The 25,044-nt window shown below is 47.0% G+C and overlaps 1 protein-coding gene and 1 non-coding gene across 2 annotated transcripts in view; one reads left to right on the top strand and one right to left on the bottom strand.

Moving 5' to 3' along the window:
- Nucleotides 1–25,044, bottom strand: part of LOC119379295 (nose resistant to fluoxetine protein 6-like) — a 61,631-nt gene that overhangs the window by 21,090 nt on the left and 15,497 nt on the right. The window contains exons 2-3 of the mRNA XM_037648566.2: nt 11,410–11,645; nt 1,569–1,683 (exon numbers count right to left, since the gene is read on the bottom strand). Of these exons, the coding sequence (XP_037504494.1) occupies nt 1,569–1,683; nt 11,410–11,645 (351 nt within the window). The remainder of the gene's footprint in view (nt 1–1,568; nt 1,684–11,409; nt 11,646–25,044) is intronic.
- Trnaa-cgc (transfer RNA alanine (anticodon CGC)) lies at nt 5,196–5,267 on the top strand. Its single transcript has one exon. It is a non-coding gene; the product is annotated as a tRNA-Ala (tRNA).

Here is a 25,044-nt window from a genome sequence, read left to right as displayed (position 1 = left end):
ATCGCGACTGCGAACAGGAGATTCCGCAATGTCACAGAGCTGTAAAATATTGCTCATATTTTTCTCGCTCTCTGCGCACCATTAATGCCACTGTCGGATGCCCTATTCAATATAAAGTTCTGAGCATGCGGTGAATTATTCAGTATGTATGGCTCTTACCTCCTGAAAAGTTTATACAACAGTTAGAATAGTCGCCTGTGTTTTTTTTCGGTTGATTATGAGCACTATACAATGCATGCAGTTTGATTAATTTGGCGTATCGTTTGGAGCACGCTCGGTTATGATTGTTATTCGAGGACGGATGTCGGCAAAATGCGTTATCACCAACGAATTCTACTTACGAAAGCACTCAGCAGGATGATTTAGTTTTACGCGTAAGTTTTATCTAATATGACAGCAAATGCGTAATAGTATTTCTGAAGCAGCCGTTTTATTTTCTTACAGTAATTTAACATAAAGAGACCTAGGTTACGCGGGAGGTGGGAAGCGCAATAGCTTCACTTTTGACGACACCCCAATGTGTACACGATTTCGTCTTGTGTGTGTTTATGACATGTTTCTGAGCCAATACGTAAGTTACATTTTTTTTCATTGCTCATGTCTTTTGGGCGATCTTTCTGCGATTCCGTTGAGCATATCTAGCCGGGAAGGCTTCGAATCATTTTACAAATACTGTGCTTAAAACGTGAAATTCCTTGCCGTTGCAGGTTCGCGCCTACATTTTTACAACATGGTGAACAACATTTTGGATAATCAGTAGTCAGAGATCTAAAATATTTTATTTCAATAAGCGTGTTTTTATTCGTGTACCAGCTGTAGCCTAATTGAAAATAGACAAAAGGAATCATTGCCTCGTCAGTGACTACGTAAGATAGCGCTGTCATCGAAGTTAAATTTGACTCAACTAATCACGCTATCGAAAACGCGAAACGTGTATTTTGCATCAAATACTGTGCTGGATAACGTTTAGGGTATCCGTCGTTTCTTTTACTTTGCATTCCCTAACATGAGTGCTAAAAAATGAAACCATGTGCAGCTTATCGAGCAGCACACCGCGGGCCAGTATTAGCAGTCTGGCCTTCCTGGCTATTTATGAATTTCACTGACGCTTATGCATGCTATATGCAATGCGTAATTTGGCCTAGTCGCCACATGGAAGTCGAATCTTTCGAAAGGCACTCACGTGGATGGCGTTTCAAAAGACTTTGGCAAAAATAAAAATAAAAGAGAACTATTTCGCAAATGGAAGCTCATTGTGAAACACTGACGCCAAGATTTAGTCACGTAACAAAGGACGCGTGGAAAACATTTTCCGCTTCGATATCATTTATGTTGTAAGCATTTCTAGTACAGCAGGCGTGGTTTTCACGGCAGCCTTTCTTGCCGCCTTGCAAACCAAACGGTCAATGCAGCACTCTTTCAGAATTTTCTGCTTTCAATGCTTACTCGACAGAGTTAGCGACTCCTCATTTAATTTCCCAGTAAAAACAGCCTGCAGCCAGAATTTTCATTACACGTTGGCTGGTTGCTAGTGGAAGTAATGCAAGACAAATTGTGAATGTGCTTACGCGATCTGATCAAGAACTGGAACTCGCGTGCAGAGCAGGCTGATGGGAAACAGACTCCCAGGCGAAGGCCGTGCGCCATGTCGTTGTACATGAACCTGAAGAAATCGAGCTTTGCCTGTGAATAAAATTGAAAGGGAGTCAAAATCTGCTTGATCACATCAAAAGCAACAACCGGTAGAACAGCGTGAATTATTTTTTTTTCTAAGTAAATAGTGAATAGTGGTACAAAGCGTTGATTGAAGCCACGTGTGTTCCATCGGAATCCAAAATGATGATGATGATGATGATGCAAACTTTAATTGGGTCCAGAGAAGACGCAGGGGAGACCCCGCGCCACCCTGCTAGTCCCACGTAAGGACAGCCAAGCCGAGCTTGGCGGCCCGTTCGCGGGCACTCTGGACGGCCAAAATGCTCATAATTTTAAGAATCAGAGAAGTTAACACGGCATCAAAAGAAAATAAAAGAGTCCAGTTCGTATAGAAAAGCACAGAGGGCACTACGGTGGTATATATGTATCAGATAAGAAATTCTCGAGATACGTCAGGATTGTGCGTAATTAGGGGCTGATGATGGATGGCTAGCGTTAGGTCGTGTTGCACTCGTGTTGCAAGGTTATCAGAGAACTTCATTGAAGCGTTTAATTAAGTGCGTTCTTGTGAGTACTCCTAATTTTAGGAGTACGAATGTGCTTCATTACAAGCCATCTTTCTGCATATATGCGCTTTTCGATAATTCCGAAGCATGTTGCCGCATACCTCACCGGCTCCACCGCCGACGGCACCTGGCTGCGCGTTCCGCGGGCCTTGTAAGGCTCTGTTGCTGATTGTTCTTCGAGATCGCGGTTCTGGATTCCGAGCTATGCCCTGGTTATATGGTTTCCAAGCGCGCTGACGGCAAAGGCTGCGTCGCAGGCAATTTTTTTATTGACATTTAATACCGACCATGTCATAGCACGAGACACGTTGTAGAACTCACCGTAGTAGCATCGCTAGAAAATGTTCCTCACGTGTAAGTAGTAGAACGTTTTAACACGGAAGTGTTTTATGCCGGGGTCCACCAAGACTTCAGTGACATATTTCCGTCACGGATATGACGTTGATAAAATGGACGCTAACATATTAGAAAGAAAATCCCATAAGAAAAAGTTCCACCACCCGGAATCGAACCGACGACTTCTCAGTGCACGACAAGTGCCCGGCGCTTTACCGACTAAGCCACCGCGGCAGTGCACGACACGCCACAAACGCGCCTTATATGTCTCACATATTCTCTACCGCACGATGCCCTCCGGTTGTCGGGTCTCGGCGGGGCGGGGCGGGCGGTGCCGTCATCTGTGAGCGGTGGCGCGAAGTAATGCGTCATGACACTAGCGCCGATACGCAACGATTCGGCGATGAAGCAGTTAAAGCATGGCCTCCGAGATTCCACGCAAGTTCGGAGGTCGTGGTTAAAGCGTCTCGATGCCAGTGAGAACACTGGCCGCGCTGGCATCGAGGAGTCACCCTAGACGTAGTTACGATCTTTGCCTTTCGTTTCGTGTTAGCGGGTGGCGGCTCGTTGTCGGAGTATTGTAACTTCCATATGCACCAACGGTGTTTCTCCGCCACCTACTATTTCGAGTGTGATAGCACCGACGAATAAAACTGCAGAAATAAACGTTGCAGAAAGGCAACGATGTCGGCGGGCGATAACCGTGCTTTGGTGGAGTGAGACAGAGGCCAGCGGGACGTGGATGCACGCGTTCGCGGCTCAAGGTGCGAAACTCTGCCTCCCGTGTTGCTGAAGCGCAGCGCGGTAGTGTACGCATGAGCACAGGCGTAGGTTACCCTATTACTCGGGAGCTCCCATCGTGCCATTTCTCTCCTTGTGACGACGCTTTGAAGAAGCGCATATCGAGTAGAAGCGTTTATTATTTACTGGAATAACACATCTCGAGATAGTTGGTTGATCATAACGAAGCGAAAACAGCGCACACTTGACGAGAACGGACGGAGGGAACACAGGGTACAGGCGCTTGTGCCCTGTGTTCCCTCTGTCCATCCTCGTCAAGTGTGCGCTGTTTTTGCCTCGTTTATTATGTGCTTGTTGATGTCATCTTTGCGTGGGATTCACGATACGTTCTGTCCAGGTATATGTTAACAACTTCATCTACCACAATGGTTAAATCATGATCATGGGCGTTAGTCGTCGCGATGGAGACGCGCCACTAGGCGTTAAGATGGGTGCATCCGCGTCAAACGGTGTTATAGCAGCCACACACCAACAGACATTATACGAGCTCTCATATATCACTACACCATAAGCACTACTCCTGTGAAGACACGTCTCACTTTCGTGTTATACCGATTCCTATGACAGAGGGATCAGTCGTGTTTTTTTCTAAATATAAAACGACAGGAAACTTTGAATAGTTATCCCGTTGAGGTCGCGCTTACGACTAGGCTGCAAGAAATTTCAGTCGATTGAAGAAATGCTTGAATAACTGTTAGCTTACGGTAAGCAGTGACCTCACAGTATTCAATGTTTAGGTGAAAGTATGTCCGGCATAAACCGAGCAAAACGGAGCTAGAAACGAGAACATGATGCTGAGAAGACAAAAATGGTGCCGTGTTTGTCTCCTCTCGTCATCGTGTTCTTCAAGTTCAGTTTCGTGTGCCAACCAGCCCAAGCCAACGCGCTACTCATGTTCGACAGATCTTGTTAGAGCAAGCTTAATTTATTACATCCTCATTACCTATTAAAGCATACCACAAATCCGCATAGTACTTAACCCAATTCAATCGAATCTTGGCGAAATAAGCTGCGACAGTAATGTAGGCAGTCTCAAATGTCTATGCGCCTGTTTTCTTTTCTCTACTCCATTTATGAATTCTTTTCACTCTAGGTGGTGCGGTCCGCATGAGTGTGCGAATTTACCCGTATTCCTTCTTCACTGACTCTTATTTTTATTTTCCTTTCTCATTTTCCAGCGCAGGGTAGCCAACCAGGCGTGTTCCTGGTTACCATCCCTGTCTTCTGCCTTTCTGTAACGTTTCCTTCACTATGTAGGCCGTTTTGTCCTTCCTTCCATGCAGGGAAGCAGACCTGTCCAAGTACTCGTTGACCTCCTTTTTGCTCCCTATTTATTCGCACCCCTTCGTATCCCTACCTCCCTTGCAAAACGCAGTCATCACGGTGTCACTGATCACGATGAGCGACAACGCGAGTCAGAGAAAAAAATGTGGGCTGTGAAACCGATGACTACAGTGGTCATCGCTTGCAAGACAGTCTTTTTCCAGCACTCCAGCATACGTTTTCAGGACTACGATAAAGAAACTCTAACTAACTCCTTGCCTCTAGATTCAAAATAACTTTATGTGTCGCTAATAAATGCAAACGTCGCCGCTTCACCATCATCGACGTGAGACATGCTTCATTCATAGCGAGGGTCTCGTCCTAGTAGACATGATGCCTTCAGGTACTATGCGAGGGTCAGCTGCCAGCTCGTAAAAAGATCACGTTCTACGTGACGCCAACAGGCAGAAAAAGAGTGTTCCACACTAGCCGCAATGGCTGTGATTGGCGCTGACTAACACTCCTAGGTTTAAATGCACATATACACCCCATAAGGTGGACGTGAGGATGACCGCCGCCGTAGCTCAGTGGTAGAACATTGGACGCGCTATTCGAAGGTCGCAGGTTCGGTCCCTGCCGGCGGCAAGTTATCTTTTCGTCCACTTTACTTTCTTCACATTTATATCCTAATTACTACAAATAACATGCCCTATACTTTCCTTGGCATTATTGTCCGTTAGTCCTGATTAATATCCCATCAAAGAAAAACGAGCCCTAAAAAGTCGTCTTCTTTCCTTCATGCAAAAATTCGATAGCACAGTTAGAAAACATCTTGAAAGACCTAGCCAACGCCGGAAGAAAGCGCGCTAACGGCACCCGCAAACGCGCACGTGACCGGAAACCAGCCGAATTTCCCAATTGCGCTGACGTCTTCGTTGGGTTAATTTTCGGGCGCTCCAATTGGGATTTTAGCGACCTGAAAGAGCCAATGCAATGTAGTCCGAGTGCTCTTTTTGAGCTACTCGAATACGGCGATTGCCTTTAGAACCGAGGTCTCCCTAACGACCACCAGAAGATGACATATATATGCAACGTGAACGCCGCATCTAAACTATCGACAACACATCACCACGACTATACCCGTAGCTTATATTTTCTTGAAAAATTCGCAGCATCATTTTAAGTGGTAGACGGACTGGTCATGTTTTGCATGCGGCATATTGGCGCTTGAAGTATGTGGCAGCCTCGCGGAGTTCATAACAACAAAACACATTCCACGCCTAATCTTCTTTGGTAGTTATCTAAACGATGCGCAAGCTCCGTGCTTGCTATAGTTGCGAGAAACACTGCACAATAATCGCGAAACCGAGAAGAGCGGTTGCAACACCGAGATGTTAAGAGAGACCAGCATGAAACGACCAAGAGGCGAGCAGTGCGGTGTCTGTTTTCGATGACGTCCAGTATCACGCGCTTGTATGTACTTCCCGCGTCTGTTCTGCCTTGAATCCTTCCCTGGAACTCGTTGTTGTCGACACGGCGCTTTTAGCCTTAATTCTTTCATCAGAGCTTTGCTGTAATTCAGCACTCTGCGCAGCCTCCTTGATTTGCTTCTGGCGTAGCCTATATCGATGTGTGGCATTTCAGGCGGTGAAGGAACGTCTTAACGCAAGACGCATCCCGTCCCGTGACCAACGAAACGCATCGGGGATGCGGTGTGTTTGTCATTAAATTATTGCAAAGTCGGAATTTTCCTGATGTCCACAATGTTCCAACTCAGCTTTGCTTGTTGTCCTAGAAAGGAATTTTTTTTTCCACCTTCCCGAAGTCTTTCTACGAAGCCTTTATAGGAAGTGTTCTCCAGTTTGTGCTAACGGTACAACACGTTTATATGGTTCAGATATAATCACCTTCTGCAAGCGATTTCTTCTGTGAATAAATACCATGAACAAACAAACGAACAAACGAGTGGGTGTTTAACCCAGTGAGTTTAACCCAGAGGCCTTGTTTAACCCAGGTCTTCTGAGCATGGGGTCATAGGTTCGAAACTACCCACCGGAACATCTCTTTCCTTGCGAGGGTTGTCATATCTTTAAGGCGAAGCTTTATGTCTCACTAATTCGTCCATGAGTGCCGCAGACGCACTGCAGGACAGCCAACTTGCACAATGGAACTATCTGCGCATCTGCGCACCCAATAAAACTGTGGCGCACGGCATACGTATCTACGAACACTACAGCACGGTGTTAGAAGTATTATAGGTGGACCGACGGCGCCTCCGGAAGCGGCGAACTTCTGTCCGCGGTTTGTGGCGTCTGGTTCACAGGGCCCTAGATGGCGCTACACTACTGGTGGCTCTAGAGTTACTGTATATGCTACCTTTAGGTAGCAGAGTTGCGCCAAGGTACGCCATCTTGGGCTCCGAAGTCTTGCGGGAAAGCCACTCACCACCCGCGTAGGAGCCGCGCTCGCGCGACAGAGTAACAGTGTTGATTTAAACAGACCTTCATAGGGCTTTTACTGCGCTCGTCACATTCTAAAACAGTGAACGCAAGCAAATATACAAAAAAGTAGTAATATTGCGTCGTGCGGGTATACAGGCGAGAATTCTCAGTCTTTTCTGTTCACTTTTTTTTTAACGCATTCACCCTCCTCTAGGTGGCGCCACCGTCCCAGCTTGGGCACGTAAGCGCTATTCCGCTGAACTAAAACACGCTGTCCACAAGGAACGTTTGCAACGGTAATGATATTCCCTTAACCCCCGCTATCACGCTAACGCTAAACTAATAACTGTGTAATAACAACAGCGCCGATGTCAACCGCCCTTGAGCCGCTGGAATCAACGGAGTGTCGGCGTCGCCTGCGAAGTGTTGGCAGTGTTGGCTTCTCCGCAGCGCAAAGGAGCCACCTATGACCACGTGACGGCGCTCGGCGAATAGCGTTGCTGGAATCATCCAAGGCAGAGCGAGCGGCGTCCGGAAAACAGTGGCGCAACTCTGCTACCTAAAGGTAGCATATACAGTAACTGTAGGTGGCTCAAGAGCGGTATCAGGCGTGGTCGCTTCGGAGCCGCGACCGCCCCTCGAAATGATTAAAAAACTGTGCGTTCGCGCTATAACGAGGGCAAAAATAAATAAATAAATAATAGCTTCGAATAAATCGAAATTTGGACGATACAGCCGCTACCTGTTGAATATATTGAATTTGCCACCGCGAAGGTTGGCGGTGGCAAATTCAGCATATGCTTTCCTCATTCGGACAATTAAAGATATGACAGTGACGTCACGCTGAAATATGACAAAAATTAGTTCTATTTGTAGAAGTATAGTTTAGATAGTACCGCATTAGCCGTAGTATTACAACAGAAAATACTGTCTTTGCTGTCGCGAACATTCGAAGTAATTTGCGGTCGTTGATCGCGGATAAAAAAATGTGTCACGAATACGACTTTTTAGCTGATCGTGCATAAAATACTGAATTTTAGCGAATGCCAGCAGCTAAGTTTGAGGCACCGACGAAGGATATGAAAAGGCATCCTGGTTTGGCACTGCGAGAAGGGCGAGACATTATGAATGGTGGATATATGTTTCCAATTCTTCTCTGTTGCGAACTGAGGAATATATTTCACTGTTTATGCCTCGCATAGTCACCCGAAGACAGCGTTACTACTTCGTCTTTCAAGGAACACGTCGATCGCGGTGTGCGGAGTCTTTACGAGCGTAGCCAGTCAACGGCGATGGTACACCGGTTACGGTACTCGGCTGCTGACCGAAGTTCCCTGGTTCGATCCCAGCCACGGCGGTCGCATTTTGATGGAGGCGGCATGCTAGAGACCCGTGTACTCTACGATGTCAGTGCATGTTAAATAACACCACATCGCCGAATTTGTGGAGCTCTGCTACAGCGTGCCTCATAATCATAACGTGGTTTCAGCACGTAAAACCCCAGATATTCTCATTGTTAACAAGCGTAGCTTTCGCACGGAGAGAGAAATACTGCACACGCACGTAGGTGTTAAAAAAAACGGGCCAACTCACGGCGTGGATGAACTCAAGACGATGAACTCAAACGAACTCAATACTTCGTCGGCACGGCGTCATTAGCCAGAGCCGCCTTTCGTGATGTGCTCACAAGAACGTGCCCTTTGTACACTGCTTCCGACGTCTTCGTTATGTACCTCGGCTCGAAGTGCTTCTCGCACACGTAATCAGTCGACTGCAGCACGCGGTCCTTGCGCGGAATCGCATGGCGCCAAACATTCAGGCGTTCCGCATCTCGGGGTGCAGAAAAATCGACTTTTCAGTGCAGGTCTTGTACACAGAGCTGCACCGCGGCACAAAACACTTTCGGCCCATTTCACGGCTTTCTCACTCGAATAGCATGACCTGCCATCGCACAAAAAGAATTAAACGAGGAAGCAATGTGGCGACAACTGCTTCGTCACCGTGGTGTTGTCGGAAGAGAGGCCGGCGCGCGCCGCTGTGAGCCTCTTGACTGCTCCTGCCATCTCGCGGCGTGACGTCGCGGAGGAACCGAAGTTCGACGCAGCGAGCGCATGGCGCCGGTGCTGCGTCGTCCCACCTGTACTTCTAACACCGTGCACTACAGTTTATATTCGCAGTTGTACCGATAAGGACACTGGGAACTGCAACGCCGCGTTCACCAGACGAACTGTACTTTCTGTATTGCATTACGTGCGACGTTTGCGATCGAATCTGGTTCGATCAGATGTCCTCGCTGTTGGGCATTCGCTCGGACGATCAGCGCGGCAAGGCGTTCGACGTGATTCACGAGTACCATCCGGATCTCGGCGATCCAGCTGGAGTTGTGCGGCACGTGCAAGGACACCTTGGTGTGCGGCAAGCTACCTACCTTCAGCACCGCGAACGGTTACGTGTGCCCTCCGATTCCTGAAGGTCTAATCAAGCTGAACGCCGTGGAGGAGCGACTGCTTGCGCCTAGACTGCCGTTCGTGTGTGTTCGTGTGTGTGTGAATGATGTACGATCTGTCCCTTGATGCCGCACTGACAGCTCCTGTGAGTCAGGCACCGGATGCACATGAGCGGCAGTTGAAGCGCGACCAGTCGCTTCCTCCACGGCGTTCAGCTTGGCTTCAGCTTCGGGCATAGGAGAGTACACGCAGCCTTTCGCGGTGCTGAAGGTAGGCAGCTTGCAGTTGACCTCGTTGGCAGTTGGCCACGTTACGATGGCAGAGCCTCTGACCGTCTACCCCAACTATTACAAGGCAACACTGTGCAAGTGTAGAGTCGTCCGTGAAAGTGTGAGTGTGTGTGTGTAATCAACGGCTACATGATCTAAAATAAAAACTATTCAACTTAACGAATGTGCTTTAATTGAACTTCAACGTTCAAAAAATACAATCCTTAACAAGCAATGAAATCGCATATGCATCCCATCAGGTCGCTCAGCATTTATTTGGTTCATTCCGTGGTTAAACTTTGACTTTGATTCAGTTTGCATGGGAGAAAGCTTCGCATTCAACCATCTTTAAGAAAAGGGATTTGATTTTTTTACATTAATTTATTCATAGCAATACGTTTTACGTGACAGACGTACAGGTTTCGTCCTTGGGTCGTCGTACCAATACATAAAAGAGTATTGACACGATTTTGAGGCGCCCCAAAAGGGACATTTTTCGTGCACTATGAAGGCCCTCCACACACCGGAGCCGGACAACACGTATAGAATATTTTACATTGATTTTAAAGTTTTCGTCAACCAGCATCTGCAAGCCAGCCCCACCGCAATGGACATTATCACGACAAGTCAACACAGGTCAACACGGGTTTGCGAAGTCTGCGTCCTGCATGCAGCCTAAATCACAGAAATCGCTGTCGGAGTCACTGGACGACAACGCACCCATCGTTGTTTGTGAACCACGTGCGACTGACAGTAAATGGCAGAGCTAGTGCTTGTATTTCGCGAGTTCCAGCCTTCCCGTGACATCATGCTTGTGTTGACACGTCACTGCGAAGCCGCTCCCTCGAAAGCGAAATCGAGAGTGCTTTATTATGGCGGCGGTATTAAAAAGATATTCAATGCATCCCCAGGCACTACGACACTATTTTTAGGGTTCTCGACACCCGTGTTTTTATTTAGAGCAACAAGCCGAAAATATTTAAATTTCGTGTCAGTACTCCTTTAATAAATATAAAAAGCTATTCTCCATACATGCCTCTCTCGTCAGATGACGGGCAGCATGGAACTGTTTAGCAATCTGTCCCATGTTTCAATTAAAACTAAGCGACGCGTGAATCTTCCGAATACTTCGTTTTGAAGAAGAGTGCAGTGAAGAAGCCGACCAAGAAGGATATACTAGAGGGAAGGCAAGATAATAACTACAAAAATGCCTCGGTTTATTGATTTAATCATAAAATCAGAGAGACAGGACGAAGAGGTGCATGAGTGAAATGAAGCGCTATATAATGAGGAATATGGGCCTTTATTTAATACCTGCGGCGAGACATTCCGTTTCCCCTTTTCAATACATTTGAAGCACCCACAGTAGCCTTAGCAAAAGGCCACTCTTCCTTGTGAACAAGAGTTGAAGCTTGAAGTAATGAGCGTCGGCTTAGTCCGCGAAATACAAAGTATACCCTGGGAGCGGGAACAAAGTGAGAGAATCGGACTGCACCACAATGAAGAGCGTCCATGGAGAGTAAAATGAGTGCAAATCTCTCTCTTCTAGATCTGTCACAACGGCCTCAAGCTTTATAATTTCAGGCGATGTATACAGTGAAACGACTATTCGTTCAAGCACAGTACTTACGCCATCGTTGACCTCGTCGTGGAGGCGGCGCACGATCTTTTCGAAAAAAGGGAGCCGTCTCGGCTGGAGGTACAGCGTGCAATACTGGCCCGAGAAATGGACGCCACCGTCGGCGTCGCGTGCCGCCGTGGACAGGCACTGGTCGTAGGTGCCCAGGTCGTTGAATGTGCCCGAGATGAGGCCCCCTGGCGGACGCGAGTTGGCGTCCAGCACTGCGCGCAAACACGGCAGCGAACGTTACCGGCATGCTCTTTGGCTCAGCCACAGTATAGCTGCACGACCAGCCTCGGGCTGCAGAGCGACACCCGTACAGCCTATGTTTCAGCGGTTCCTGTCACATGACAGAGAGTAGGCAAATTGTTCGAAAAAAGAAAAGAGAAAATAGTCTCTTTTTTATTATTTCGAGCGATTTGAAATGCGCGGTCTCTTCTGCATAACCTTCAGTCACTCAAATGCTAAGGCGAGCGATTTTTTTGCTAGTAGTTAACCTTTTACAGAACATATCAAGCTGCCTGCAACGACCCATCTTTTACACTTCGCTGCCTGCAGCCATGGGTATCTACGCATTCTCCACAAAGGCAATGCGGAATTTGCAAAACTTTAGCGAGATTGTTAAAGTTCGCATAACAACATAAAATCGTTACAGGACCAAGTCTAACCCTAAACGCTGTCTTTTTTACCGGAGCAAATTGTTTACATGTGCGCTCGTTGGTCGTCATATTGTTACACAGTGACTGCTTCCGGTAAGAGCTCACAATATGAAATATGATGAGAGAGTCAAATCAAAGAATGTTTTCTAGGACAGTCTTTTCTGCATCAAACAGTATGCCTTCACTAGTCATGGTAAGGAATCCCGGCAGTGCTATCGACGCGCTGCACAGCGTCTGCAAGCTTGTTTTCTTTAAATCTTGCGTGAGTTGCGCGTGCGTCAATAGAGATATGGCGGCATTTACCGACAATCGCTACCCTTTGCTTGACATATTGATCTGTTATATGCTGCTGTCGCAAAAGTTGTGCGTGTAAACTGCGGTGGGTATGGTTCAGATTGTTACAAAACGCAATGCATTCACCTGCCGCCTCCATACAGGGTGTTTCAGCTAACTTGCGCCAACTATTTTTTTTAAATACGAAGCATTTCTCAGCGAACCAAAGTCACATTGAACATTTCTATTTATCTATTTAGCTCAGTGGTCTAAAAAACGTGGCCCGCGGGCAGGATGCGGCCCGCAGACCTATTGCTAGCGGCCAGGGCAGTCCTGCACATGATTGTCTTCGTCCCATATATTTTTTTTTCTTATTATCACAAAAGAACAACCGCAATCCATGCGGTCACTATGTATTGAAATATAACTGTAGAACAAAAACTCTATATTTCAGAACCAGCATCCAGATTTTAGCCATACCGGCGATCAGTAACGATATGTTTCTCGAATCCTGACGCCAAATCCCCTATCGATGGAGGCGAAAATGCTTAAGGCCCGTGTACTTAGATTTATGTGCACGTTAAAGCGTCCCTCATAACCATATCGTGGTTTTGGGACGTTAAACCCCGACAAGTATTAATATAAATCCCCTACAGAAATGACCCATATATGTGATATTAGAAGGGGCTTCCCATATCACATCTGAGTGTCATATCTAACATGGCGTCACGTCAAGGGTGGTGGACAAAGTTGGGTGGCGTCTCAAACCAGCGGCATCATTTTTCATTTGTTTGTCGTTCCACTGAGTGCGAAAGCAGGAAAAGTGCAAGAAAAGTGTCAGAAATTTTTACTAATGATATTTTTTAGAGCCTTGGGCTGTTTAATTTCATTTTTATAGCGTTTAATGCCTGTACTCAATATTATTTAGAATAATTAGTACCGTGGCCACCAAGATTAGCTCCGGCTGAGCCCCTTTCAACAGCACGCGGCCGAAACTAATCGCCGAGGCCGCGTCTATCATCACCATGATCATCATGATCGGCCTCTACCTTCTAGCGCGTTGCTCGGCCGATGCGTGCTCTCTTCGTCTTCAGCTCGCTCCCCGAATACGTGCGCCCGGCTGATTAGCTAGGTGGTAGATAAATAAGCCAAGACATGCTAATTGACTAGTTAAATAAGCCATGACCAAGCTAATTAAACCAAATCATGCGAAGACCGAGCTTATCAGGCCACGCCTTGCTAAGAGCATGCTAATCAAGGTCAGGCTAATTAGGACTACGCTAATGAAGCTGTGTCATTCTCATGTTAACTCAGGCCGGGCTAATTATGACCATGCTAATTAAGATCTTCTCAAGTAACGTCATGCTAATTAAGGTTATGCTAATTAATTCTATGCTAATTAAGACCTTGCTAGTTAAGCACGAGCTAATAAATGTTATGTGAATTAAAACCATAGTAATTAAAACTAAGCTATTCAATATCGTGAACTTACTAATTAGGACCAAGTTATTTCATTCATGAGAATTGAGACCTGTCCGCCGCGGTGATATAGCGGTTACGGTGCTCGGCTGCTGACCCGAAGGTCGCGGGTTCGATCCCGGCCGCGGCGGTCACATTTCGATGGAGGCGAAATGGTAGAGGCCCGTGTACTTAGATTTAGGTGCACGTTAAAGAACACCAGATGGTCGAAATTTCCGGAGCCCTCCACCACGGCGTCTCTCATTATCATGTCGTGGTTTTGGGACGTAAAACAACAAAAAAAGATAATTGAAACCTAGCTGACACGGTCTTCACTCCGAAGCAGCTAAGCAGACCGAGCAGATTCAGTTGACGTTGAGCCATGTAAAAAAACCCGCATTTCCCCGAAGGGGAGTATGAGGAAGTGCGAAGCACGGGGTGATGTTATGAGGGGGCGCGCGCGACTAAACTGCAGAGCCGAGCGAAGGAGACGGCAGCGAGAGAGCACGCGCCAGCCGACCCACGGAGGTCTGGCCGTTTTTAAGTGCAAAGCACTTTTACTGATGATGATGATCTGTCTTCCGAACTCGTTCCAAAGAACCCGCAACGCGTTCAACTTGTTGGCGGCGTTGCGCACGCCCGAGATGGGGCTCAGGTTGTTGTCGAACCACAGTCGATCGCACACCGCGCAGCTATATCCGAAGCTGCGGTCCAGGAAGTCTCGCTTGAAGCGCGCGTCCGGCCGATCGAATTCGAGGGCCCGCGCTCGCTCACGCATCGCGCGTCCCCGCGCCAGATCGGCTTCGGGGTGCTCGGCTCGCTTCGCACGCTTTCGTTCGGCGTCTCGCCGCCGGCCTTCATCACCACAGGCAATGCGCGGGGCGCGCGCAGCCACGGAGCGGAGGGCGGAGCGCGCGCAGTCACGTGGGGCGTGACGTCGCTGCGCCGTTGCTACAGACGCTCCTCTCCGCTCTTCGCGCCGTTGCTATGGGACGGCGGATTCAGGGTCGCTTATAAAGTGCATTCGCACTTAAAAGCTGGAAGAAGCTAGACGATCACAGGCTCCGCTGATGTCTTCAGCCTTGCACCACTAGTGCAAGCTGACCACATTTCTTTATATGCATAGAAGCTGCTACTTAGCGTCCACCACATTAAACGCTTGACAGGCACACCGGCACTATGACAATCACGAGTTGAACTGGGGCCTTCCCAGAATCAACTAGTTTCAAGCTGAGTTCGCGTGTTAATCAGTTCGATTGACAGACGCCCACGGTTAGGAACGGGCCCGCCGACAGCGTTTGCTCTCGTCGAGGCGCAGTGCTCACGCCGCAATGCCAGCGATCGGCACGATTAATCGCAAAGACGACAAGGTCAATTCATATCGGTCGCGAGACTTGGAACGAAAAGTGGTCGAAAACCTGTTGTCACAGACATCAACGCTCTCGGCACGAATGAAGCGCGACTATGTGAGGTGGGGACAAAATAACGAAAACAAAAAGCTCAATGAAATTTTTTTTCGAATATTCTTTATTTTAGGCATGCCAAAGTAAGTTAGCAATTTACGGATTATCTCGCACTTGACTAAATAGCTCACTGCCTAATTTTTTGGTCGAGTGCCAGAAATGGGGGGCGTGTGCTGGCAGTCTGCTAATGTGGGCGTGTGTTTAGTTCGGCGCATTTTCGGGTCAGTGACGTATTGCTCACTTCTGTGCAGTGGTTTCGCGCGTATCTTCCGTAGGTTATTTCTTTGCTTATGTGTTGTTAACCTGCGTCACCCTTCAGAGAAGCTGAACTACCTCACAGAATCTGTAGATAACCATTCTTGTGATTGCCGACTGCTTTCACTGGCGCACGGCCAGCGTTTCCTCGTTAGAGCGTACTGTACCCTCGCCTTTCGTGACGGTGAATGCGGCACGCCCTAAACAAAGAAACACTGCTCTGTGTAAGGCTGCCAAGGTGATACTTTCACGGCTGCTGTCTCGCTGCAGTGGTTTTCCTCGATTGGGCAACGTGAGTTTTAAAACTATTGTGTTGTTGTGCTTGTGAGCCCTTGTATCATATTTTTTTTATCTGCAAAGTATTTTGGTGTTCTTTGCAAGTACACTATTAGGCTAATAAAAGAAGCTTGCTTCCCAAATCTTTCTTGTTGATTTTCCTTTTCTCTCGCACACGCAATTAGTAAGCCACAAAGACGCAATAAAAGCGCGTAGTCATGAAAAGCATGTAAAAGAGAAGCAATTTAAAAAAAAGACAGTTTCGCGCCATGGAACGCAAGTGCGCGACGTCGCTAGCGCTTCCGGTTGTGACATCATATCTAATTGTTATTTTTTGCTTGGTTTTAGTTGACCCCACGATACGTATAGATGGCGACGGCGGCAACGAGCCGCCTACTGCATGACACATGGTCTTGTATGGAAGTTTCGCTATCAGTTTACATGTATTCCTTGCAGACGATGCACACACGCACGAACTAACGGTTTTTTCATCACGCGGCTACGATGCCTCGCATTTTAATTTCACCGCGCTCATGACACCACTCACAGCCGCGTTGCTGCCATGAAGCGAGCGCACTGGTGACATTCGCGGTATGAAATGTTACTATTTTGCTTGTTTGTGCAGACATTGTTTCTACCGATTCGTTACCGCAGAAGAATCTTCAGACGTGTATTGTAACTAACAGTAACCTGTCCATTTATTTATTTGTAATATTCGATACAAGCGAAACGAGCTGCACGAGAGTGCTGCGTGTGCGCCCTTGTCGCCTTCGAGAGCGTAAATTTCCATGCTCCAGGTGAAATGAAAGAACTTGCCTGAAAGAGGACATACGTCCACGAACACGATTACTTTAACACGACTATGGGAGGTGCGATGTTTAGTTGGCAAAGACATAGTGCGACAGTTACGCTGACGTTGCTGCACTGTTGAAATGTTCAGAGTGGCGGCGCTGACGCGTTCGCACGCTGTGTTCCTTTGAAAACCGCCGCAAATGCCGTACATGCGTTTGTGACGCCACGCGCGCTCTTGTAGCCGTTTTTCTCAACGCTGCTTTCGCGCGCTCCGCACTGTCTTCCTGTCATGACTGCCGTCGTGCGAGCTCGGAGCAAACTCGTGTTCACAAGATGCTCGGGCCATTCTGCATAGCACTCCTGGCCCTCGTGTCACTAAAATACATAAATGTGGCCTGCTAGCTAAGATGAGTTTGATACCCCTGGTCTATATCGACGCAGAAACGGCGAAAATATACATTGTAAATCTTAATGCGATGGCGTTAAGAAGCCCGTGCCAAAGAAAAAACGGTGCCAGCGTCGGCAGCGCTGTCGGTGAGCGAAAAATCCTGATTACGCCAAGAACAAAAATCATGACTCGAGTTGGAATCGAACCCAGGCATTCAGCGTGGCAGTCAATCATTCTACCACAGAGCCAGGTCAGTGTTTGAAACTGTTTAGGAAAAAGATAATATACTTGCCTCATGTGGCGGCAATGTCAATTCTGCTCGCAGTGTTCGTTATCGGATTTTATAACATTTCAATAAACAATGCACATAATAAACATTACACAAATTCTCCTATGACTCGGCAAGCTATAGTCAAGCGTTGCTCCATCCCGGAGGAATACGCCAACGATCGCTGGTGATGACATGCACATCATCGCAAGCGGCCACTTTGTTTCTACAAGGAATGAAGGAAGGAAAACGGGAGAGAAGAAAGACAGGGATGTTAACCAGTTTGGCATGACCGGTATGCTACCCTGCACAGGGGGAAGGGATGGGGGAGATTGAAAGAAGAGTAAAGAAATAGAGAAAGAGAGGGGAACACACACGCACACACATAACTTCACAGCGCAGAGCGGCAGTCTTGTGCGGTATGCGGCATCATTAAAAGTCTACAGCCGCTCGTGTAAGTCTGTTGTCCTTAGGAATTTGAGCAATGCCTTGGTTGCTTGAATTCTCGATGACTCTTCAGGATGACATTGGAGAATTGTTTCTAGTGTCATCGTTCTGTTGTGAAGACGAGCGAGAGCGAATATGAGGGATCCTCTCTGCGCAGCGTAGCGAGGACAGTCACAGAAGATATGCTGCAAGGTCTCCTCGGTGCCGCAGGCGTCGCAAAGAGCGTTGTCAGCCATCCCTATTCGGAATGAATATGACTTCGTGAAAGCCACTCTTAGCCATAAGCGGCATAGCAGAGTGCATGTCATCTCTTCGGCGGAGTCCAGATGGTATTTGAAGTCGCCACAACTCGTTTAGGTGGTGTTGCCGATAGGTTTGGCTTCTTGGGGTATTCAGTGTTGAGTGCAAAATATTCTTTGCGATCCTTTAAAGCATGGCAGCAGCATCAGACCTTGAAAGGGGTATAGCCTCTTCCTTGTCACCTTGCAAAGCTGACCGAGCAGCATTATCGACATGTTCGTTGCCAAGCACGCCGCAGTGACTTGGCAACCATTGAAATGTCACTTGGTGTCCCTTTTCGAATGACGTATGAATGAGGTGTCATATCTCGAATACCAGTTGTTCGTATGGTCCACGCCGCAGGGCTGACAAGAGAGATTGTAGGGCTGCTTTGGAGTCACTAAAGATTGACCATCGCTGCGGTTGTTCGCAATTGATACCACAAAGTGCAGCGCGAAGAGCTGTCAGTTCAGCAGCCGTTGATGTTGTTGGGTGGTCGGTCTTATAGCTAACAGTTACACCTTTCGCTGGGACAACTACTGCACCGGACGAATCACGGATGGTCGTTGAGCCGTCGGTGTAAATATGTATGTGGTCGGTGTATTTCTCATGCAGTAGAAGCAGAGACAGCTGTTTCAGGACAGGCGATGACAAATCAGTTTTTTTCTTGATTCCTGGTACACTGAGGTGCACTGCAGGACGAACCAAACACCAAGGTGGAATCGATGGTTTGGATGCGGGGCTGAAGCCTTACGGTAGGTTGGCGGAGTAGCTCCAGGTTGTTGCGCAGTATGATGCTAGCGGTCTTTCTGAGGGCAGTGTTGCCAGGTGGTTGTTAGGAGCTCGAGCAAAATGCCTGATGTGAGCTCTCAAGTCTTCTAACGCAATGTGCGTTTGTATCGAAACTGGTAGACAACTGCCGCTGACTGCTTCTCATGAAATCGATTCACCCAATGCGTAGGATTTGCAGAGTTGTTTTTTTTTTAATTTCGCGCACTTTAAAGAATAGTATAGTATAATTGTCGGAGTTTTACGTCCCAAAACGACGATATAGGTTATGAGGGACGCCGTCGTGAAGACCTGCAATTTCTACCACCTGGGGTTCTTTAACTTGTAGTAGTGTAGGGTAGCCAACTGGAAGTTTTCCTGGTTAACCTCCCTGCCCTCTCTCTTTCTGTTTCTTTCCTCCTCCACCTAAATCTAAGCACACGGGCCTCTAACATTTAGCCTTCATCGAAATGCGGCCGCCGCGGCCGGGATTCGATCCCGTGACCTTCGGGTCAACAGTGAAGCACCATAACCACTAGGCCACCGTCGCGGGGTGTACGTTAAAGATTGGCTGGAAAAAAAATTTAAACAGGCCAGTTACCTGAGCATAGGTGGAAAAATGTCACACTTTCACCGCAAGGGCTAAGCAATGAATGCAATGGCAACAAACTGGAATGCTAAGAAGAAAAGATAGCAGCTCACTCCTTTAGCAAATACGGCCGCTGCAGCGAGCGAAGTGACCTTCGGCGGTCTATGGCTTCAACGCAAACTTTTCGATGAAAGCACAACTTGTACACACGGAATCACACTTGTCTAGAGCACCCTGCCGGCCGCTTCAGCCGCCGTTTTCTGCATAAATTCGCAAAGACCGACGCCGTAATGATACCTAACATACTTATACTGCATGCTAGGTCCTTGTGCTATAATTCAAGCATGAACGGAAGCTTGTAGCTAACGTGAGGTAGCAGCTGCGGACCACAACAGCGTCCACAGCCACGCGCTCCACCACTCTAGACAAGTGTGATTCCTTCTGTACGAAGCTATGAGCCATCTGTTGAACTCCCTCAAGAGATAAGCGCGCGGGCACAAGTGAATGCGCCCTGTAGGTCAAAGTCCAGGGCCGGAGGCCAGCAGCCCCACTCCGGCGAAAGACGGGCGGGGCGACGCCGTTTAAAGCGCGCACTTTGGCCCTTTGCGCGATCTTGCGGGTGGTAGTGAACAAGCCGCTGCCACGCTGAAGCACCTCAGAGATATGCGTACCACCAACGGTAAATGGTGTATACAAATAACTCTCCATGAGTATGCTGGAGGAAGTATGCGTTTATGGCCGAGCGGCTTAACGCCGTGCGAGGGGTGGCAGTTCGAATATATATATATATATATATATATATATATATATATATATATATATATATATATATATATATATATATATATATATATATATATATATATATGCTAGAAGATGTTGTGACTGGGGTGAAGTCAAAAAAGCATGCCCATTTGGCAGTGGCTAGAGAATCGGGCTTTCTCTAAAGGAGGTCCATAGATCGAAAAACATTCTAATACGCAGGAGTATTTGGCGAGTCGGTTCGAAAAGTTCGTCTAGCGTCTGTACGGCCGTGACCATTGAAAAAATATCAAGAAATTGGGCAGATCCCACATACCAGGGCTGGGTAAAGATACTTTGAAATTGTATCGCGATACGATACAAGATACTCGGGCAAGAAGTATTGGAGATACAGATACAAGATACTAGCGCAATAATTGTATCCGATACGATACTTCCCAATTGTATCTTAAGATACTTCCGATACATTTGCAAATTTGCTATTATAGATCGATATAATGAAGCAGAAAAGACCTACTTACAAAAGTGTTTACTGGAAAATTTCTTAATGCGACCAACTCTGTATAATTTTATTGAAATGCCTGTTTGTAACTCGAAAGTTCTATCCTTCTTGCTGAAAGTATACTAGTTTCATTCCGAAACAACTTATTCAGATTTGTTTGGCTGCTTAACATAACAGCTCCTTATAAACTGCGCTGTCAGTGGTTCTTGCTTGACACTTTTGTAATTGATGGGTGTCGCTGCTCTACTTGACGATCAGCTAGCGCGTTGCCATATATTTGCAGGAACACCATTAAGAAGCCCCCGCGCGATGTCGCGATTGCCGCTGTGCAGTCTTACCTTGTCCTTAAGCGTATTACCGTTTTCGCAATACCGTATCACCCGACAGATGTAGAGCAGCAACGCTGGTAGCGATATTGTGATGCATCGTTTGAATACGATAACCAGAGTCAGCGCTCAAAATTCATTGAGGACATAAAACTGCAATGAGTTTTCATATTCTACTTATCAGCTGGCGTAAAGCGTCCGTTAGCAACATATTCACTAACGTGCAATCTTGTACCATTTCTTCTCTGAGAGGAGTTGGGCCACCCAGAAACGTATAGTATACCGACACAAAGCGTCGCAGGATATCACTGCTATTCACATTATTGCCACTTCTAACTCTGCTACCTGCTGATTTCTAAAAGTAAAAAAACAAAAAAAGTTACGGTGACCTAAACAAGGAAAACGAATATAAGTGAAATAGCAGAGCAGTTCCGTATTAAACAATCAAAGTGAATAAGTATACACGCTTGACTTGAGCAGGACCAAATATTTAAAAAAATAAGTGGTTAACAGCGACTGAATGAAACCGACAGCATATGGTCTACCACCATGTGGTGCTCGTTGTAGTATTTTTATATTGCGCTGAATTGGTTAATTAACTAACGGCAATTATGCAACATTTTCAATATTCTCTTTTAGGGCCAAGTGCGCTTCGTCACGTAATAGAGCGCATTTAAAAACGACCGATAAAACTTTTTGGGGGACGTACATGCTGCGTGGTGATTGAAATCAAACCACGTGACTGCACTCATGCGCTACCGTACGCCAGCGCTCTCAAACGTGCTTCCACCGAAACAACCGGCGCGCGAACCGTGAGCCTATCGCTTCTCAGGGATGATGACGTTTACTTGATGTATGCGGCAGTCAGAAATGCGGACGCACTGTGGAGCCGATGCTTAGAGCAGCGGCCGCTCATTTTGCCGCGGTCCACTCGCCGGTCGTTGCGCTCGACGCACGTTTGAGAGCGCTGCAGTACGGTGATTCTAGCCACCCTAGTACGGTAGCGCATAAGGTCCCTAGATAAAACTTAGTAGCACACGAAGGCAGTAACGCGGTAATATTTCTCCGGCTTTCTTTAAACGCCGGAAGAGGTCACTACGTACAGTGGGAATGGAAAGAAATTTGAAGAGCGCTGCGCGCGGTTTTCCTCACGCTGCGACCTTGGTGACAATAAAAAGATGCTAGAATGGTTCTTGATTGCATAAAGGAAGACTCTATTGGCTTTTATTACCATCCAGGCTACAATCGCTTGAAAAGAAATGCGAAACAGTGGAAAATGTAGACGCCGCACTGTCCGCGATTCTCCCCCCCCCCCCCCCCCCTGTACGTTTCCACAAAAAGTTGGATCGGTCGTTTTGGAATGTGCTCTACAAAGTAACGAAACGCACTTGGCCCTAAAGTGAATATTATACATTTTGCTTAATTCATCTCAGTGAATTACCAAATTAAGCGATATATAAAAATACGACATGGTTTACCACATCACGATAAACCATGTCGTTGGTTTTATTCAGTTGAGGTTAACCACTTCTTTGTAAATATTTGTTGGCAATTACGAGAAGAACTCTGTATAAACACGATACAGGCGGCACCCCTAAAAAGTATGGCGATAGAGCATGATGTATCGTCAACTTAGATTTTAAGACGAGACAAGAAAAAACTCAGTGCCTATGAAAAATAGCATGAAACGGCTCGTGGGGACGCTCATGAGAAAAACGGAGTACTTGGTATTACGTTTCTTAAATCGCCTTCCTAACATTTTTGATTTTTTTTTATAATTTCATTTATTATATTGCAAACTCAATTTCGCTATTTTACTAAATTGTAAGCAGAATTTTTGTTACGGTATACTCTAGGCAGACTCAGATTATTCTACCTTTGTCCTCATCATCACCTTTACATAATAGTAAACTCACATGGAATTTATATATGTGAATAGTAGCAACGACGCAGGCAGTTCAAAAATAAAAGTAAAGCAGAGAAGGAATTTAGGACCAGGGTACAAATGACATATTACAGTAAACTGGTGGGCAAAAACTATACAGAAGCCCATGTAATGCAAACGGAAGACAGCAAAGAGAGCACTGTGCTACCGGTCAAATTTTCATTAAAATAACTTCTTGAATAATTCGGCAGGAAGCCCAAAGATACAGTACGCCAAAATATCTTCTGTTTCGTAAATGCTCGTTCTACTGCATCTAGCATCGGCAACGGGTGACGGGGGTGCGACGGTTCTTATCATCTCATTTGCATATAAGTGAATCTCGTCGTACGTAAGTGAAGCTTACATCCACGAGATATCGCTAATCGCTGATGTGTGAAAGCAGCGAGACGCAAAGGAACCCCATTCTTGCATCCTTGAGACTGCAAACGAAGCACCACGCGATACAAGCTTCCATAACGACACTATAGCGGCATCAGAAATTGAGCGGAAGACGCCGCACGCATTGGAGTACGCAACACAGTACCGTGGCTACGAACAAATGTCATAACACTGACACAACTACAAAGAAAGTAAACATCGAGAAAACAAAAGGTCGTTTTCGGTAGTTTTCGTCGAGATGGCCCGAGTGCCATCACGTGACTCTGCCCCACCAATGAGGACGCGTAGACTTAATAGCATGTGCTCGCTGAAGCACTCTGGCGGAAAAATAATAGAATGTCAATGTCGCCTGGTTTTATTCTGGTGGCTTAGTGGTAGCAGTATCAGCTTGAGAAGCGGAGTTCAGCTGACGTTTACTGTTTTGCTCGGGGGTGTTTCTATAGATGTATCTTGTAGCTTAAGATACTCGATACATTATTGAATGTATCGGAAATACAGATACAGATACCTGTTTCGCTGGACGTATCGCGATACAGATACAAGATACCCAAAGAGTATCTAAGATACATGTATCTTCGATACTGCCCAGCACTGCCACATACCGTGGGAATCGATGTTATTGTGATGTTGCGTTTGGGTTCAGGATTCGCTCCAGAAAGAATGACGCAGCACGCAGGTGGACAAGCACACGTAAGACATCTTTACACATACGAAAGGACTCAACGAGTAGTGAAAGTTACATTGACATTAACGGCTGCTACGCGAAATAGTCAAGCAGTGGCGTACAGTTTGTTGTCGGAGCCGATGGCGTGGCCGAGTCGAAGGCATCGTGCGTAGACCTCTGTCGATGCCGTAGCTCGGTGCTTGGTCTGCGCGCGTGAAGTCCCGGAGGTCTACTCCGCGGCCGCTGATGCCGGGACTCTGCGCCCAAGGGACCCGCTCCACTGTTAACGCCCTCGGCTCGTGGGCCTGGCAGGCTCGCCAGTTTGTGATGTTGTGTTTGGGTTCAGGATTCGCTCAGTAACAGTGAAAGAAAGCAGTTTCGCTCGTGTACCAGCACACGTTCGGACTCGAACATGGACTTAGAGAAGCTTACCGCTGTAGGTATTCAACTCGGGCAAACTGTACGCCACTGCTTGACTATTTCGCGTAGCAGCCATCACGTCGCATATGTAACTGTTTTCTATATTCGTTGAGTCATTTCGTGTGTGTAAAGATGTCTTACGTGTGCTTGTCCACCTGCGTGCTGCCTCATTCTTTCTGGAGCGAATCCTGAACCCAAACACAACATCACAGTTATGCGAAGCATGCGCGGGATGGTGACTGTGGCGTAATTTTTCACATTGAGCGGAACGTTACGCAATGACGTTAGAGAAATATGGAAGTGGTATACGCGCACTCATATGTTGAAGAGTCGAATATCTATTATATGACCAGTTGTTTACAGTTACGTAGCGATGGCAACGGCAACATGGGTGTTACCAACACCAGACGCGGTGAGCTGATATGCAGTGCTTATATTCATCAATACTGGATAGCGCGAATCCGAACAGGACAAAGAAGGAACACAGACGCACAGGACAGGCGTAACTCGCAACTAAGCTTCATTCAGGAAAGTTTCCCTAGATTTATACACAGCCGAATGGCACGCGCAGGCGCACTGCACGTACGTTAGGGTCACAGTTACAGTTGTAATGCTTAAACGTGTCCGTTGTGACGGAGAACGCACGCACATTTCACGAACTCTTGTGTATGTGTAGAAGGGCTTCTTGACAGTTCTCGAACAAGGTCATCATCACAGTGATCAGTGAGCACT

The sequence above is a fragment of the Rhipicephalus sanguineus genome, chromosome 1 (assembly GCF_013339695.2).
Source record: "Rhipicephalus sanguineus isolate Rsan-2018 chromosome 1, BIME_Rsan_1.4, whole genome shotgun sequence".
Classification (NCBI taxonomy): domain Eukaryota; kingdom Metazoa; phylum Arthropoda; class Arachnida; order Ixodida; family Ixodidae; genus Rhipicephalus; species Rhipicephalus sanguineus.
This window is presented reverse-complemented; position numbering and strand designations above follow the sequence as displayed.